The sequence below is a fragment of the Amblyomma mixtum genome, chromosome 8, assembly GCF_055824585.1.
Source record: "Amblyomma mixtum isolate Tamu chromosome 8, ASM5582458v1, whole genome shotgun sequence".
Lineage (NCBI taxonomy): Eukaryota > Metazoa > Arthropoda > Arachnida > Ixodida > Ixodidae > Amblyomma > Amblyomma mixtum.
Window position 1 is genome coordinate 37275100 of NC_143019.1, and position 18068 is coordinate 37293167.

At 46.6% G+C, this 18068-nt stretch overlaps 1 protein-coding gene and 1 pseudogene across 3 annotated transcripts; one reads left to right on the forward strand and one right to left on the reverse strand.

Moving 5' to 3' along the window:
- Positions 1–1049: 1049 nt before the first annotated feature.
- On the reverse strand, positions 1050–7195 carry mRpL22 (mitochondrial ribosomal protein L22). 3 transcript variants are annotated; one of them, XM_089557072.1, is made up of 3 exons: positions 7062–7195; positions 5664–6232; positions 1050–1238 (listed from the first exon to the last, which is right to left on the reverse strand). In XM_089557072.1, exons 2-3 carry the CDS (start codon positions 6188–6190, stop codon positions 1103–1105), a joined length of 663 nt encoding a protein of 220 aa, XP_089413198.1. In that variant the 5' UTR covers positions 6191–6232; positions 7062–7195; the 3' UTR covers positions 1050–1102. The 3 variants fall into 3 exon arrangements, with proteins under 3 accessions (XP_089413198.1, XP_089413199.1, XP_089413197.1); XM_089557073.1 differs by having other exon boundaries at positions 7074–7187; XM_089557071.1 differs by lacking the exon at positions 7062–7195 and adding an exon at positions 6881–6966.
- Positions 7196–7563: 368 nt separating this feature from the next.
- Positions 7564–10908, forward strand: LOC149332121 (piwi-like protein 1 pseudogene; annotated as a pseudogene).
- Positions 10909–18068: the final 7160 nt, after the last annotated feature.

Genomic DNA, 18068 nt, shown 5'->3' on the forward strand with positions numbered 1-18068 from the left:
GAGAAGACGAGTTATAGGTTAGTTACAGCGAAGACGCACTGATTAAAATTTATGGCCATGAAGTAACGGCAAAGTAACGTGCGATACTTTTTTTCGGTAACGGTAACGCGTTACCTTTTTTTGTAGGTAACGTAGGATGGTAACGCGTTCTTTTTTTCTTAGCGTAAGGAGTAACGTATTTAGGTACTTTTTTTCGGTTACGCCTACAACACTGCTAAGTAGGCAGTGGAAGAGGAGATGGCAGAACGTGTCTACACCGACGGATGGAATTACCGTAATTTGTGCAGTCACGACTGTATGAGCACTTTTCATACTCCCTTCTTTGTCAAAATGTAGCAGCCATAGAAATGAAGTGAGCCTTTAGCCAGAGGCTTAAAGGTGCACTGAAGAGGATTCTGAACTTGTCTTTTTGCCGCGGGAACTCGATCTACATGTTCCGAGCTTTCTTAGAAACCGCGATTTATTGCCCTGTATGGCCGATTTCCCTAATTAAATCGAATTAACGTCCGGCTCCCGCCCTTTTTTTTTTAATTCTGCCTCGTACGATGGGTGGAGTTGACCAACGCGTGGAGTTCCTTTCAGCTAGCTCCGTGGAGGCTTTGCTTTCGCTTTATTTTCTTTTTTAGGTTTCCATGAATAAATAGTTTCATTCGCAGATAATATAGCCGCAAAATAAGCCCGCAGAAATAAAAATACGTGTGGACTATTTGCTACTACGGACTACTACGTATCACTCCGCCGATGGCAGAGCGGCAAGCCGCCACGGGGCTTGGTGAAAGGCACTCCACGCGTTGGTCGACTCCGCCCACCGTACAAGGCAGAATTAAAAAAAAAGGGCGGGAGCCGGCCGTTAATTCGATTTAATTTGGGAAATCGGCCATACAGGGCAATAAGTCGCAGTTTCTAAGAATGCTAGGAACGTGTAGATCGAGTTCCCGCGGCAAAAAGACAAGTTCATATTCCTCTTCAGTGCACCTTTAACTAAGGTGGGATGACCCCACCTATTTTACAGGCAGTTTATAAGGTACAGAACAAACAACAGAGAAGGCTTACAATGGAGAGATGTCTTTAATATCTAATGTACAATGCCAGCCGCAACAAATCAGTGTTCATATCTGATTCTTCGATTCCGCAGTTCTTGTATGAACTCCTCCAACTTCTGCGCGGGTGTCAGTGGTGGGTCGTAGTAGTGTTCCGGAGGAGGCCCCTCGACAAGCCGCACGAAGTAGTGGGAGTACCTGCAATGAAAACATAACACGGCAGCTCTTTGTCGTATTGCAACAAGATGCTCGGGCCTTTTGACACTGCATTTGTTTTAATGCGTTGCGAATCTTGTCAAAATGTCTTAAAGGGGCCCAGAAACACAATCTTAGTCAACTGTTTTGCCTGTTGATTGCATACAGTGAGTTATAATGGTGCTATTAGACAGTTTTAGAATAGCGTACGCAAAACCTTTGCGTACGCAATAAAATAGCGCATGTAGAATGCGCATGCGCAGAACGCTAAAAGAAGCTTAGCGTTTAGCGTACGCACGCAATTTTCTGGAAATAGCGTAGCGTCTTTGCGGGGCTTGCGGAGACAACATGGCGGTGCCCTGTTTGCCCGCTTCAGTTCTAAAATACCTCGTCATTGAGTTATTCGGTGCTCAACTGGCAATAAATGGTGGCATTCGCTTCCGCTTTCTGTCGTTTCACTGGGACGCAATGTTATGTGCGATAACTTGCCGGTACTCTTGAGATAGCAGTCCGTTTTCAAGCCCGTAAGCCTAACGACAGGTTGTGTACACTGTCGTCATGGCAACGGCCATTTTTTTGGCACTTCTCAAAACGACCTCAATTTTTTTTTTCGACGTGTGGTGGCGCTAGGTACTTACCCAAACGGGGCTGAACCTGGATGTTGTATGTCTACTTAGCGCCTATTGCGGAACGGTCCGCAAACGCTCAACTAAAGGTGTTGTTCGCGCTTTGAATTTAGCGTATGCAAACATCTTGCGTGTTGCGTAAGCAAAAAACGCAAACGCTATACTAAAACTGTCTATTAGCGTCGGTAATACCACGTATATTCCGTTTTTTAATATTTTAATGTCCTCCCAAAAACAACTTCATTGCTCTGATGGTGTCGCCACACAGTGGCGGGTTTTTAGCAGCGGATATGACATCACCTGGCGCGAGCTTGATGACCGGACAAACAGTAAATATACTGCAAATAGTGTGGATAAACAGAGACACATTTTGTCACCTGTCTGCGTTTTATATTAGATCAACAAAAACAACTTGTTTGTCTTAGATAAAAGCCCTGCAAAGCAAGTAAAATAAAAATACACCACCAGGGGCGCTCTGGCATGGAAACGACGCTGCCAATCTCAGCAAAAACGAGTTACAGGGAGCAGGCAACCATGGAGTACAAACTTCCGCGACGTGCCCTGGCTGGCTGTTTTGATTGGTTGCGCCAGGTGCCGTCATTGGGAGAGCGAAATAGGCGTGGGAAGCCCCGCCAAAATCGAGTTGAGGGCAGCGTTTTGTTTGCTTGTATTTTGAAATTTCTTCACTGAATAACTCCCGTTCCTGTGCATCGATTCCTGTAATTCTTTTTAAGTCAGCATCTGTGTGACATAAAGAACCCACCTGAAGTATAGCCGGTATCTCCCCAAGCAGTGTTTCGCAGCCCCTTTAAGAAATAAAACAGGCTGCTGATCCCAAAGTTGCCGGTTCGATCCCAGCAGCGGCGACCGTATTTCAATGAAGGCACAATACAATTATGCCCCCGTACTGCATAATGTTGGCACTCATAAAAAAACCCCAGGTGTTCTTAATTCAAAGCCCCCTCACTACGGTGTCCCTCAAAGCGCATGAGTTGCTTCTGGACATTAAACTGGCAATTTACAACAATAATTGTAAATAAATAAATAAAAATGTGACAGTGAAGGTATTTGAAGACAAAGTTCGTAAAAAAGTCGAAAACAGTCACGAAGACCAATGCAGTTACGTTTCCTGCCTTCTAAACGGCCAAAATTTTAGCGAGTGCATGCTTCTTTGGCTAGAATATGAAGCAAAGACAGCTCCCTGATTTTCTTGTTTTCTATAATGGGAATTGCTGCTCTGATTTGGCTAAAATTTCTTGTGTTTAAACAAAACAGTAAGTGGTCGATGAAAGCATAATTTTGACTTGGGTGTTTATTACAGTATAAACACTTGCTTGAAAAGAAAAAAATTTCAAAACTTAAATCTCTTTCCTTCATTAACCTGCTAGTTTTTCTCTGTCATAGCTCTGCCGCATTCTTGCTGGCGTAATGTCTCTGCAGAAAATGAAAACATAACATTATTCTGAACGCCATAGGAAGCATAAGAGGGTTCTCACGCAGCTTCCACCCTCTCTACGTTCGATGACGTTCTACGTCACACCTGCGGTAACTCAGGACGTTCTACGTCCGCCGCTTATGAACGTGGGTGGCGCTGGTGAGCACTCTCAAGGTTAGGTTACTTGTAAACATAAATACCCTCGAAAAACAAAAGATTTCACAGCCGTCGCCGTAGCTCAGAGGTAGAGCACCGGACGCGTAATTCGGAGGTCGTGGGTTCGGATCCCACCGGCGGCATGTGGTTGTTTTTTCTTCTGCTTTTCTAATCAATTAGCTTTAAGCGATAACACATTCAGTAATATTCTAAATTGATCAACACCACAAAATAAATGAATTGAAAAAAAGAAATCCCCTGTGCCCCTTGGTTTCTGTGGCTGTTGGCTTCTTTCATATTTATAACGAGCCCCTCATTCCCCTTCCCTTGTTTGCTTAATTGCTTAGCGAGGGCCTCGGTTCTGGCAGCCTTGACACCATAAGAAGCATAAGAGAGTTCTCACGCAGCTTCCACCCTCTCCATTCGATGACGTTCTACGTCACACCTGCGGTAACTCAGGACGTTCTAGTCCGCCGCTTATGAACGTGGGTGGCGCTGGTGAACACTTTCAAGGTTAGGTTACTTTTAAACATAAATACCCTCGAAAAACAAAAGATTTGACAGCCGTCGCCGTAGCTCAGAGGTAGAGCACCGGACGCGTAATTCGGAGGTCGTGGGTTCGGATCCCACCGGTGGCATGTGGTTGTTTTTTCTTCTGCTTTTCTAATCAATTAGCTTTAAGCGATAACATATTCAGTAATATTCTAAATTGATCAACACCACAAAATAAATGAATTAAAAAAAAAAAGTCCCCTGTGCCCCTTGGTTTCTGTGGCTGTTGGCTTCTTTCATATTTATAACAAGCCCCTCATTCCCCTTCCCTTGTTTGCTTAATTATTCTGAATTCGTTCCTCACACACTGCATGTAGAGTTGTCGGAGTATTTTTACATAGCACGAAGCACTACTTGCTGCTGTGTAATATTTTGTCTTCAGCCTGCAAAGTGAGAAGAAAGTGTTTGCATAATCAGTGTGAGAGAAAAACCCAAGAGGAGGATACGGATGCAGAATGTGCGGTGCAACTGCTCAAGTGAAGTGTGTCTAACCCCGGTATTACCAAGTCTCTGGTACCTTGCAACTGCCAAAGTATAAACAAAACTGCGTGCATTTAATGGCAGCACAGTGCACTATCATGGTTAGCACTGGATGGAAGTCTCTCCTCCAGGTTTTCTGCAAGATATACTTGTAGAAGCACAGTGAATCGTAATTGATCGAGCTCCCACCAAAAGTATAACATTTATATGAATATCATACTTCCATATTTAATAAATACTGTTTCACTGAGAACAAGACATCTGTAGGGGTGCCAACAATGGTCTTTTTTTCTGTTTCTTTAGTTGAGTGCACCTATTTTGCCGGTAGGTATGAAAGATGTAAGCTTGATAATCGAGGTTAGATACAACTCTGCAGTGAAGCTCAGAATACCTCTGTGATGATAAAGTAATCCATTTTTAAAGCTTTTTGTGATACCTAAACAAGAAGTTGAATGCAAGACGAAATTATAAGCTCACGAATTTTGGTGCCTCTGGCTTGTTTTGATAGTCAAACGTTAAAAAGCTTATTTCATTTACTGCCGTCACTTGTCAGCGGAAGATGCTCAATGTTACCCACAGCCGTTAGTTTTTTTCTTTTAGTTGGACCCAATTAAGAAAGTTTTAGCATGACATGATCCGCCTCCATAAGGCATTTGCATCCCCTGACGTTGGGAGCTAACTGCGCCTGCATAGTGGCAGGTACATAATTGCACCTGTCACCAGCATCAGCACAGCGTACATGGATGCAAACATGGCAGGGCGCAATAAAGGGCAGGTCAGATTAGAAATTGGGGATTAAGGCAAACATAGCTCAAGCTCAGTGGGAGAGGCCTTTGTCCTGCAATGGACATAACAGTGCTAATGATGATGATAGAGGCATTTGCCCTGCAATGGGCACAATTGCGCTGATGATGATGACGATGATGCAAGTGGATCGCGTGAGACCACGGCCACGCAGGTCGCCGTGGTCTCCCTCCCTCCCTGCCCTCCTTGTGGTAGACTCCCCCGGTGTTCCTCTCCCATGTGCTTTTCTTTTGCCTTTACTATGTACAGGTGAATACCAACCTTTACCTCCCGATTCTTGGCCGATCCCCCAGTGTGGGTATGTGCCATTCTGTCAAAGGCTACAACAACAACAGGTCGCCGAAGCACCGTAAGTGCATCTGCCAAAGAATTCACCTGTAATGTATGATCCCGAGCTTCCCCCGGGCATGCCTCCGGGCGCCCTTGATAGTAACCGCCTTGCTGCAGAAGGACTCCGCTACCCACAAGTTGGACTTGAACTCGACGTTGTGCTCTCTGACGGCCAATTCCTGGGCCTCCTTCAGCACCTCAATGACAATCTTGGCCCCCTTCCTGTCGACGAACGAGAGCTGCTTGATGGCCTCGTCGACGCTCATGCCACGGATCATCTGCGCGATGGGCAGCATCTTCTTGGGCGAGTAGCGGATCTGGTTGCGGTAGTGGACGACCCAGGCCTCGTTGCGGGGCTGACCGGGCTCCTGTGGAGGCGTGATCTTGTCGTTCTGCTTGGGCCACTTCTTCGGCGCCGGCATGATCAAGTCGTCGCGCAGTACACACAGTGGCGCAGCGACGCTGAAATTGTTCCTCAGAAGCGTCTGCGCTGCTGGCAGATTACCGGTCGCCGTTGCTGGTACGGGAGCGACTAGCGCCCTGCGGAGCGCCTGTCGACACAACGTGAACATGGTTTTCGGGGCTCTGAACAGGGCCACACTGGGGAACCAAGTCTGCGTGATAGATAGAAAGCGACATTTGAAGCATGACACTAAAGACGCAAAGGAAGAAGAAGAATCATGCTGACAGCACTGCCACGATAACAATTCATACATATTTTCTGATTTCAAACATTCTACTATTTTACTTAGCTTTTTTTCCCGCACTCATACCTCCTTGCTATTCACCACCGTACCTTGGCCAATCCCCCCGCGTGGGTATGTGCCATTTTCATATGGTGAAGAAGAATAATTATTAACTTCTTCTTCACCATATGAAAATAGCGTGGGTATGTGCCATTTTTATATGGTGAAGAAGAAGAAGAACGCATTTAGCTGGAAGAGATTTTCTAATGCATTGGGCTTGAGTAGCTGGAGAAGAGAGGTCGGAGCGGTGAGCTGGTGGTGATTTTCAAGAACGGTCACTAGAGTTAGTCAAGAAGGATCGCAGTGAATTTAGTAAAGCAAACGTGTTTAAAGATTGCCACCTTATTACTTAGAGACACAGTGCCAGCTAATAAATAGTCCGTTTATTGCTCGTGACCTAGCTAGCTGACCTGATGAAAGGGACATCCCGGTGCTTCAAGGGATCTCGGAACAGCTGAGCCTGTCTGTTTTGAGTAATTGCGCGCGTCGCTGTAATTCAGATTGTTCTCAGCTTACACAAGCAATAAGTGGCGAAAAGCAGCGGTTCGGGCTGATATGCGTTGGCGCGGAAACAAAGTTTCCTTTCGAATGTGCCCGACTCCACGCGGACATCCAAATCCCAGCCCAAAAACACTACGATCAGTAAACCAACCGCTCTAAACGCAAACGTAAATAAGGCGAGTCAGGCTTGACTCACCTCTGTACCCACGTGGTTTCGCTTTTCCGTGCAAATTTACAGAAAGCAAGTCAAATGGAGAGCGACAAACTAGTGTTTTATTGGAGTTCCTACATCCATTTGTGAGGTTTACTGCGGGCTGCCATGTTTTCTTCTAGTTTCTCTGTCCGATATTTGCGTATCGCGAATACCGATATCGCTCTATTTTATTTAACAACCAAAATAAGTAGGTGCTAAAATTTTTGTTTTTATACAACTTTTTAAAAGTTTTTAGCTTTATTCTTTCTTTTATTTTATTTTTTATTTTTTCAAAAAAAAGGGAAAACGAAAGTTGTTGCCAGGTGTCGCCAATGTCTCGTTGCAGGTAAAGCCCCTTTGTTTGCTCCTTTAATCTCTTTATTTATCGGTCAAACTGTTATATCTATGGATTTTTGTTAATGCATTTGTTTCATTTAGTAACCTCATGGTAACATCGTTGAAGTTTGCAACTTGAACGCAGTTTACATTATTCACCGTGAGTGGCGCCGCAAGCCGTAAACGCGGTAAACCTTTTTTTTCCTTCCGCCATGCGGTAAACGAACGCGGCCTGCTGAGAAGTTGGTGTAGTCTCGGAGTGAAGCTGGTGAAGCGACGAAGTGACAACATATAAACGGTTGGGTTCGTTGTAATCCTCGTCGTGGCCTAAAATGGCCTCCAAGGGTGATGAGCATTACGCAGGTTGCGGCCGTGGCGGCCGCGGAGCGTTACTTCGGGCTGCTTTGCAGCAGCAAACCAGGCGGCCTGGGACAAAGGATGCATCTCATGGAGATGACCCTGGGCCTTCATCTGGGCCTTCATCTGGGCCTTCATCTGGCAGTTCATCAAGCCCTGATTCTGGAACCTATACAGGCAGCTCTTCGCTGTCTCCTTTTTCGGATCCTTCATCAAGTAGCAGCTCTCCTGCCGTACTCGCCAAGGGACGCGGCATCTTGCAACTAATGGGAGAGGCTTTATCGTCCCCAAGCCCACCAGAATCCCCCGCAGAGCAGTTGGCCAAGCCAGGACCATCCAGCAGGCGACTCCAACCAAAAGTAGTGTATGGGCGCAACATAATGCCCTTTCCAGCTGAGCAGAGTTTGATCGCGCAGATGCAAGAACCCTCGCCGCCGGAGCCACCAGTCAGTGGTGCAGCCCGTTCAAGGCTTGAACCCCCCACAGCTGCAATGTCAAAACTGAGCACCAAGGAGTTTAGAGGCAAAGCTGGCAAGCCGGTTTCTGTGGAGGTCAACTATGTGCGTCTTGGCACCAGGCAGGGCATGGGTGTGTTTGAGTACCACACCGACTTTGTGCCGGTCATCGACTCAAAGCGCACTCGCTGCCAGTTGTTGAGCAGTGATCCCGTAGTGGAGCTCATTGGCCGCACCCGTGTCTTTGATGGTGCAAAGCTTTACCTACCCCATCATCTGCAGCTTGCGGTGACCAGCATACAGACTGTGCTGCCTACCGATGGCACTCTCGTGACAGTGCACATCAAGTTTGTCAAAATTACTCCGCCATCAGAGTGCACGCACCTGTACAACGTGCTTTTCAAGAAAGTGATGCACTGTTTGCAGTTGACACAGATTGGTCGGAACTACTTTGACCGAAAGGGCTCTGTTATGGTGCCACAGCACAGGTTGGAGGTGTGGCCGGGCTACGTCCAGTCTGTAGCAGAGTATGAAGGAGGGCTTCTGCTGAACTGTGACGTGTCATTTCGTGTCTTGCGCAGCATCACTGCACGGGAAGTGTTGTTTGATGTATACAATTCTTATCCACGAGAATACAAGGCCAAAGCTGTTCAAGCCATTGTGGGCGCAGTCGTTATGACACGCTACAATTACCGCACATATCGTGTGGATGACATTGCGTGGGACTTGAAGCCAACCTCCACTTTCCTCTTTCACGATGGCGAGATGATCAGTTACATCAACTATTACAAGCGGATCTACGACATTGAGATCAAAGACCATGACCAACCACTGCTTGTGCACAGGGACAGGCCCAGGAAAAATGCACCTGAGGCTGAGGATCCACGGCTGGTGTGTCTTGTGCCCGAGCTGTGCAGCATGACGGGCCTGACAGACGAGTTGCGCTCGGATTTCCGTGTCATGAAGGACGTTGCTGCTCACACACGGGTATCCCCAGACCAGCGCCAGCAGTCTCTTATGAAGTATGTGAAGAATGTGAAGGCCTGTCCCGCTGCAGTGAAAGTCCTCGATGATTGGGGAGTCACTCTCGAAGATTGTGCCCTCACTCTTGATGCTCGTATCCTGCCAGAGGAGAAGATCATGATGCGGACTAAGACGCACTTCCACAATGGCACGGCTGACTGGGGCCGCCTTCTCTCACAAGACTCTGTCATCACAGCGGTTCATCTTGAGAATTGGTATGTGGTCGTCACAAAGCGTGATATGGAGCGCACCCGAGCATTTGTGTCAATGATGACAAAGATCTGCCCCACCATGGGCATCCAAGTGCGACAACCCCAGTATCGGGAGCTGACCAATGACAGCACCGAAAGCTATGTACGCGCCATCAGGAACATCGTCAGCAAAGAGGTGCAGATCGTCGTGATCATCTTCCCAACCTCACGGGATGATCGTTACAGTGCAGTCAAGCGCTTGTGCTGTGTGGACACACCAATACCATCACAAGTCATCATCTCCAACACCATTGGCCAGATGCCCAAGCTGCGCAGCGTCACTCAGAAGGTGGCCCTACAGATCAACTGCAAGCTGGGCGGGGAGCTTTGGGCAGTGGACATCCCCATGAAAAATGTGATGGTAATAGGTGTGGACGTCTACCATGATAACACTCGAGGCCGGCAGTCTGTGATGGGCTTTGTGGCCAGCATGAACCACAGCATGACTCGCTGGTTCTCAAAGTGTGCTTTTCAAGATCCTGGCAAGGAGCTTGTAAACTGCCTTAAGGTGGCCTTCTTGGAGGCACTGGTCAAGTACTATGAAGTGAACCACACCCGACCGGACCGCATCTTCTTCTATCGTGATGGCGTGGGTGATGGGCAGCTTGCCTATGTGAATGAGTACGAGATTGAGCAGCTGATCGCTTCCTACGGCTGCGTGAGCCCCGACTACAATCCGTCGATTGCCGTGGTGGTTGTCCAGAAGCGCATCAACACCCGCATTTTTGCAAAGCTGAATGGAACGCAGTTGGACAACCCTGCACCTGGAACAGTCGTGGACCACACGATCACACGCTCCGACTGGTGCGACTTCTTCCTGGTGTCCCAGAAAGTGCGCCAAGGCACAGTGTCGCCAACTCACTACGTAGTGCTGCGGAATTCAACTGGGCTCTCGCCTGACCAGATCCAGCGGCTCACCTACAAGCTGACGCACTTGTACTACAACTGGCCTGGCACTGTGCGTGTGCCTGCTCCCTGCCAGTACGCCCACAAGCTGGCCAACCTTGTTGGAGACAGCATCCACCGGGAACCGAGCCCACTGCTGTGCGAGCGGCTGTTCTACCTGTGAGGGCTGCCATGTGTGTGAGCTCAGGCCCAGAGCAGAGCTTTGGTGCACGGAGCAGTTAGCAGCCTGGAGGACATGTCACTGCCATTTTTCTTTCATTATTTGGCCCTACATCATTGGCTTTGTTTTCAGTGCTCTGTCACGTTTTTTTTTTTTTTGTGTGCGGTGAGCGCACGCAGTTTTTGAAAACGAAAAGTGGGCCTTTTTTTTTTACTTTCCATGCCTATAAAGTTCATTACCTCACATGGAACTTCTTTGTTGCCTGAAAGGTCAGGTGAACTTTGTGAGCTTTAGCAAAATCTTTGTTTGAGCTGGTTGGTACAACATCTGTGTTTTTTCAAATAAACTTTCAGTTGTTGGTAGCGCTTGTCCTTGTCCTTCTTTCTCTGTCTTTGTTCCTCGTCGCAGCGCTGGTGAAGTTGTGAACTTTATGCCATGTGATGGAATTGAAACTGCAGGCCAGCTAAATTCAATTCAAGGAAGTTTATTTTCATTTGTCTGAATTTTTCAACTAAAATTTTTATTGGTTTCAATTTTCCGGCATTTTCTTCTGCAGCCTGCAACAGATGTGAACTGGCATTGATTGGAAGGGGCTTACTGTTGCTAATTGTGGAACTGTCACATTTGAGCTGTACTTCTACAGACTTTGAATTGTGCTTTTGCAGACTACTCGGGGATTTAGTTGCATTTGGTAAGTGGGTCCAGAATGAAATCTTGCAAATACATGGCAGACCGAAGACCACATTCTGACTGTGGATTCTTTGCTGTAATGTCTGGTGCCCGTTTAAACATGACAAAGCAGTGTTGATGTTCGTGAAGAAGTTCAAGTACACTGCGCTCCTTGGGGGATGCACTGTACAATGTACAGTCATTGCCATCGTAATTGTGTGAAGACAACCTGTAATTTGCTTACCACATCCAAGTGTAAGAGCACTTGCTGCTGGGCTAGTTGGTTTTGGTTCATATTTGAATAGGTTTTAGGCGCAAAAAACCATAGGTCGGCACACTCACTCATGAGTGCACTCATATCGCCTCACTCACACGTCTGTGAGTGCGAGTGAGTGGATGTGAATGAGGGTGGTCGTGAGTGTGAGTGGACGTGAGTGCGAGTTAGTGGATGTGAATGAGTGTGGTCACGAGTGTGAGTGAGTGGTTGTGAGTTTGAGTAGACATGAGTGCGAGTGAGTTGATATGAGTGTCGGTGGTCATGAGTGCGAGTGAGTGGATGTGAATGAGGGTGGTCGTGAGTGTGAGTGGACGTGAGTGCGAGTTAGTGAATGTGAATGAGTGTGGTCACGAGTGTGAGTGAGTGGTGAGTTTGAGTAGACATGAGTGCGAGTGAGTTGATATGAGTGTCGGTGGTCATGAGTGCGAGTGAGTGGATGTGAATGAGTGTGGTCACGAGTGTGAGTGAGTGGTCGTGAATTTGAGTAGACATGAGTGCGAGTGAGTTGATATGAGTGTCGGTGGTCATGAGTGCGAGTGAGTGGATGTGAATGAGGGTGGTCACGAGTGTGAGTGCGAGTTAGTGGATGTGAATGAGTGTGGTCACGAGTGTGAGTGAGTGGTTGTGAGTTTGAGTAGACATGAGTGCGAGTGAGTGGATATGAGTGTCGGTGGTCATGAGTGCGAGTGAGTGGATGTGAATGAGAGTGGTCACGAGTGTGAGTGGATGTGAGTGTGAGTGAGTGGATGTGAATGAGTGGTCACGAGTGGGAGTGGTTGTGAGTTTGAGTAGGTGTGAGTGCGAGTGAGTGGATATGAGTGTCGGTGGTCATGAGTGAGAGTGAGTGGATGTCAGTATGGGTGGCCATGAGTGTGAGTGAGTGGATATGAGTGTGAGCGCGAGTGTGTGGATGTGAGCATGAGTAGAGGGGAGTGGTGAGTGGACATGTTTGATGAGTAGGTGTCAGTGGACATGAGTGACAATGAGTGGTTGTGAGTGGACGTGGGTGGCAATGAGTGGAGGTGAGTGGTGGGTGGACGCGACAGCGAAGGCGGTCGCGTATGTTTCGCGACGACGGTAACCGCTTAAGTATTTTCATGTTGTTGACAGCTGAGGGAAGCAAATATTGACTACTGAGGGCGCTCGAGGCAGCATAAGGCATCATGCTCATGTCTTTGGACAACCGAAGCAGAGGATTCTGCTGGCACAGGAATGGCAATCTTTCGTTGCATTTGTAGTTCACCATTGGCCCTTCGCGGATGCAATGAGCCGCTACAAGTTTTGTGAGATCCTTTATCGAATTTCGCATTGCCAGTCCTGAAAATCATAGAGAGATGTATCTTGCCACGCTCCCCGCACGGCTCGATCTCATATACACAAGAGTTACGATGCTTACTGCTGAAACGACTCTCCGCTTCTTGGCAATAACTACCATAAGATGGGATCTCGAGTGCTGCGGTGGACTCTTAGGTTTTTTTCTGTGCCCAAGTGTGTGCATTGGAGAGCTCTGCTCTTACTGTAATTTGTTGATTGGGCCGGACTGACGCGAAAACCTGACCTAGTTGGCGCCTAAGCTTTGTCACTGCGAGAGTGAAATCGAAATTTGCTTGTGAAATGCGATTTTGTTTATTTTTACGTGTTTTCAGTGAAGTAAGTGGATTAGCTTCTGTTTGCACGCATCGATTTCAGCAATCCTACCCACACTGATATCTGGACAGCATGAGGTATCCTTTGAATCGGATACTATGATTTCCTCTGTGAACTTCTTAATAGCGCTTATCCCAGTAAAGTCCTTTAGTTTCAGAAGGGCGCGCGCTTCAAAATGGCTCGCAAGTTACCTGCATGCGCATTCTTCCGCGAACAATGTTGAAGAATAATCAGGTAAAATGTAAGCGACCCCTATCACCACACGGATGTGCACGTGGTCTCCGCAAGCACTAGCCTCAAATAGATCGCGCTGGTTTGTAAAACCTCTTTCAGACAGGAATTATGTGCAATGCAGAAAACGTTCTGCACTGCAGACATGTCCACAGTCGGTCACACATAGCAGCTTAGGAGGTTTTGTAAATGGATTGCTAATGACAACTCCCCCTAGCATCGCTATTACGCGGGGAAATCCTCTACTTGCGGCCCATTCCAGCGATTTTCCTTTCCGTGAAGAAATGACTTGAAAAAAGAAATGAAATGGTTTGAAACCGTGAAGAAATGGTTTGAAAAACACGCTTCATTTTCCATGCCGCGAAAAGTATTCATAGTTGCCACTTGACTCCAATGTGTTCATGCAGAGTAACGGAACGTCATTGTCAAGCAAGACCAAATATTGGTAATTATACACCATTTAAGACTATTGTCAAGACAAACTCATTATTTTACTTAGACACCGTCATAGGCGCGCGCACAAGGGAAGGAGGTGCACCCCCCCTCAATTGTCTAAGCCCCCTAATCACCGAGGCTGCCTCATACATTTACTCTGTCGGACCTGTTCCGTCATTGTTCACAGTGCAGTGCTATGGCCAATCAGGTTTTTTAGTGGCTGAAGACCCATGATGTTGCATTTTAAGAACTGTTTACTGGCCGGGTCATTTTGAGGCAAGCTTTTCAGGTTCTTTTTTGCTGCGACAGTAACAAAACAAATCTGTCAAATTTGCTGGTGTTTAGAGAGAATGGAAATTACTCTGGAAGTGCGACGTCACATTGATACTTCAGCGGCGCAGTGACATGTCTTCCTCTGCCGGAACTCACGTGGTGAACAAGGGTGCCGAAAGCCTCAGTGCGCTTGCAAACCTTTCAACAAGAGGGCTGTCTTAGTCAGGATAAAGACTAGACCTCTTGTGGAAACGCTGGCAAGCACCCTGAGCCTTTCCCCTCCCTTCGTACACATTTTTTAGTGTGAAGGAACCAGCGGCTTATCCTCTCTGTACCATATATTCCTCTGCCGATGTTACAGATTAAAATAAAAACTTCTGCTGAATAATAATTTGTGTATTTTGAAATTACACCGCATGGAAATAAATGTTCTATAATCATTCCTCACCTCTGCGCTCCGTTCTGGCCGTAAGGGCCCTAGGTGAGAAAAGATTGGGGGTGGGGGGCACTGCGCTGAAACATGGCTCATTCTCATGGAGAACCCTGCGGACGCCTATGGACACCGTTCAAAAACTTGTCTATGCATCTTAGCTGACGCTGAACGGGCACTCATCGTCTCAGCAGCAAGCCCAGAAGCGGACGTGTGTACCATTCAGTGCATGGAATATGCGTGATCAGTGACCACTTCCATCGAGCAGTGAAACTGTGGACATTGGCCAAATAGCCCGACAAAGCCTGGGCGGCTCAGCACCCCATCTTTGCGACTCAAGCCAGTCGGCTGCGGCAGTAAATCTCTCCTCCCCTCCGTTGTTAGCAAACAAGGAAAGAGTGAGTGAACATGAATGAGAGTGAGCGGACATGAGTGTGAGTGAGTAGTTGTGAGTGTGAGTGGACACGAGTTTGAGTGAGTGGTTGTGAGTATGAGTGGACATGAGTGCGAGTGTGCGTGAGTGGTTGTGGGTGGGAGTCGTCATGAGTGTGAGTGAGTGGTTGTGAGTGCGAGTGGTCATGAGTGGGAATGTTAGGGGGTGGTTGCGAGTGTGAGTGGACATGAATGTGAGTGTGAATGAGTGGATGTGAGTGCGAGTGGCCGTGAGTGTGATTGAGCCACCTATATTGGTGCCGAGGTATGCAAAAAACAGACGAGACTCATAGGAAGGTAACAGGACGAAGCGCCAACTTCAACTGGTACCAAGCCGTTCTTGATGCAAAAGGTGACTGTCCTTGCACGACAGGTGTTGGCGACGACACATGTGATACAATCATCAATGAAATGTGGAGATGACACACAAAAGGAAGGGCCCACTGTACTAGAAACATAGTCTAAGATCACTTGCTGCTGGGCTAGTTGGTTTTGGTTCATATTTGAATAGGTTTTAGGGGCAAAAACCGGACAAGACACATAGGAAGGTAACAGCCCTAGTAGCACAGATTGCTGCTGGAACATTGCAGCAATGTTACCTATGTAGGCTGCATTAACATGGCTAGTGTCCTCCTTTGGCAATATCAAGACAACATATGTGAAAAACATTGCTGCTACATTTCCCACGATGTTGTGTCCACATATGTACAACATTGCTGCAACGTTGCCACAATGTTTCATAACATCATATGTAACATTCTTGAAAATTTTAGCAACCCTGCACAAGCATGCAGGCCTGCCAATTGGTAAGCTTCACAACATATCATAACGCTTTTCGAGGACCAACGAGAGCGACCGGCACTTGAGCTCCACAATACAGTACAACATGTAACGCATACACTCACCTCCGAGCGGATAACATAGAGTCAAGCTTATATAGCCATTCCTGAAGGGCGTCCCAAGGGTGACAGTGGCGAATCGGTAATAAACAAAGCTTTGCGACATATTAATCGAGCTGTGCATGCAATTTATAGCAGACGCCACAGAAGAGGTTCAGTTGCAAAGTACTGCTAGTTGAAAAAAATGTTTACTGTAGCAACAGTCGGAAAACTTCTGGAACTCTGTGCTTGAAATATATTTGTAATGTTGCTTTATTGTTATGATTCAAGCATTATAATAACGTTGCTTCTCGATGTTGTTCCAAAGATGGCAGATGGTATGTTATCCTAACGAATTTCTGAACATTTGGCTGCAATGTTAGCAGAGAGTGTCATCCTGACCAACTTATGGGCATGTTGCTGTAATGTTGGAGTATGTTGCACAACATTATAAAACATTGGCGACATTGTCATAACGTTCTGGCGGCATTTTGTGCTACTAGGGAGGACCTGTTACCTTCCTATGTGTCTTGTCTGTTTTTTGTGCCTAAAACCTATTCAAACATCCAAGTTTGTTTGTTTTTTTCTCACAAGCTCAGTCAACGTGTACATATGTCTTCATATATGCAAGTAAAGATTCAATCACTACTAAAAAAATAAAAAAGTGCAGAAGTTCAGTCGGGATTAGACGTAAATCAGAGATCTGTTGGAAGATTAGCACTAGGTGCCCACGGCAAAACCCCAAACGAGGCAGTACAAGGGGACATGGGCTGGGCATCATTCAAAGTACGGGAAGCTAAGAGTAAAATACTATATGAAGAAAGCCTGAGGAAATTGGACGGTAACAGGTGGGCAGCTAAGGTATTTAAATATTTATACAGAAAGAGTGTTGACTCACAGTGGCGGAAAATAGCTAGAAAACTAACCAGCAAGTATGCCGGTCATGAGGACGGAGAAAGAGCATTAAACGACAGGTTAAAAACGCGGAAGTTAAAAATTGGATGAATTCAATGGAAAAGAAACATATAGTGTAGAACTACATCGATACTGGAAAAGGCAGATCAGGAAAGAATTTTTCTATGATAACTCAAGAGGCAGTGCCCTACTTTTTGAAGCTGGGTGTCTTAGAACACGCAGCTACAAAAAGAAATTTAACGAAGAAGATGACACATGTGCAGTGTGTGGTGATGGTATCCATCCGGATGTCGATGCAGGCACAGTCTGGTCACTCTTCCTGAGGCCCTAGGGTTTAAAGATAACAATGGTCATGTAAATAAATCTGCAGTGGAAGTTAGCAAAAAGCGATTGGAGGATTGGTGGCTGAAAAGCAGAGATGTGGCATAAGGTTATTAGAATTGTAGGAAATCTTAATGAGAATTGCTAACACAGTAAACAAAAAAATAGTAAAGAAAGAAAACCTGAGCATGGTGGCAATTGCCACCACCCCGTTCTTCTAGTACACTGTAACCCCGTTTCGAAGTTGGTTATATTAACTCTATGTTTCGAAGGGGGCGCTCCTATCCATCCATCCATCCATCCATCCAAATTTTGGCCCATAGATCGAGGAGGTTCAAACAGCCAGAACATGTAGCGTCCGCCGTATAGCTTAGTGGCTACATGGTGTTTTGTTGCGGTTGTGCTAGTGCACTGCTTCTCTGTTGTTTCCTATATTTCAGGATTTGTGGCTGCAAAAGTTGCTGCTAGAACACAGTGTGAGGACTGTATGGCAGCACTGCATTCTAGTGAGCTGACTGGCCTGATTCGTGCAAAGAGCCGTGGTGGGCTTATAGTACCATCCAAGAACGTGTTGCAGATCTGCGAGGCACCTGAAAAGGGACTCAGAGCGCTGCAAGTTCAGTACAATGACTTAAGGCTGCTGCATGGCAATGCGAACACCTTGTAGTGGAAATTCTGACCGCAGTTATTGAGAGGGCTTGGTTTGCACAACTTGAACCTCAGCTGTTGGGCTGCGACCCATTAGACAACCACATTTACAACTAATCCAAGAAAATTGCACAACTCTATTTGCATATCAGAATTCATCACATTGCTAAGGAGATGAACCGAGGAAATTTCTGCAAAGAGAAGGTGTGCCCTCTCTTGTCCAGACTGATTATCTTTAAGAATTAGTGACTTTGCTGTATATATGCATTACTCAATGCAGTATACATATGCCAGATTTAGATGGTCGGCATTGCTGTTTTTGAGAGTGCTCTTTAGGTGTCAGTTTTTGTTTCCGTAATTTGCTGC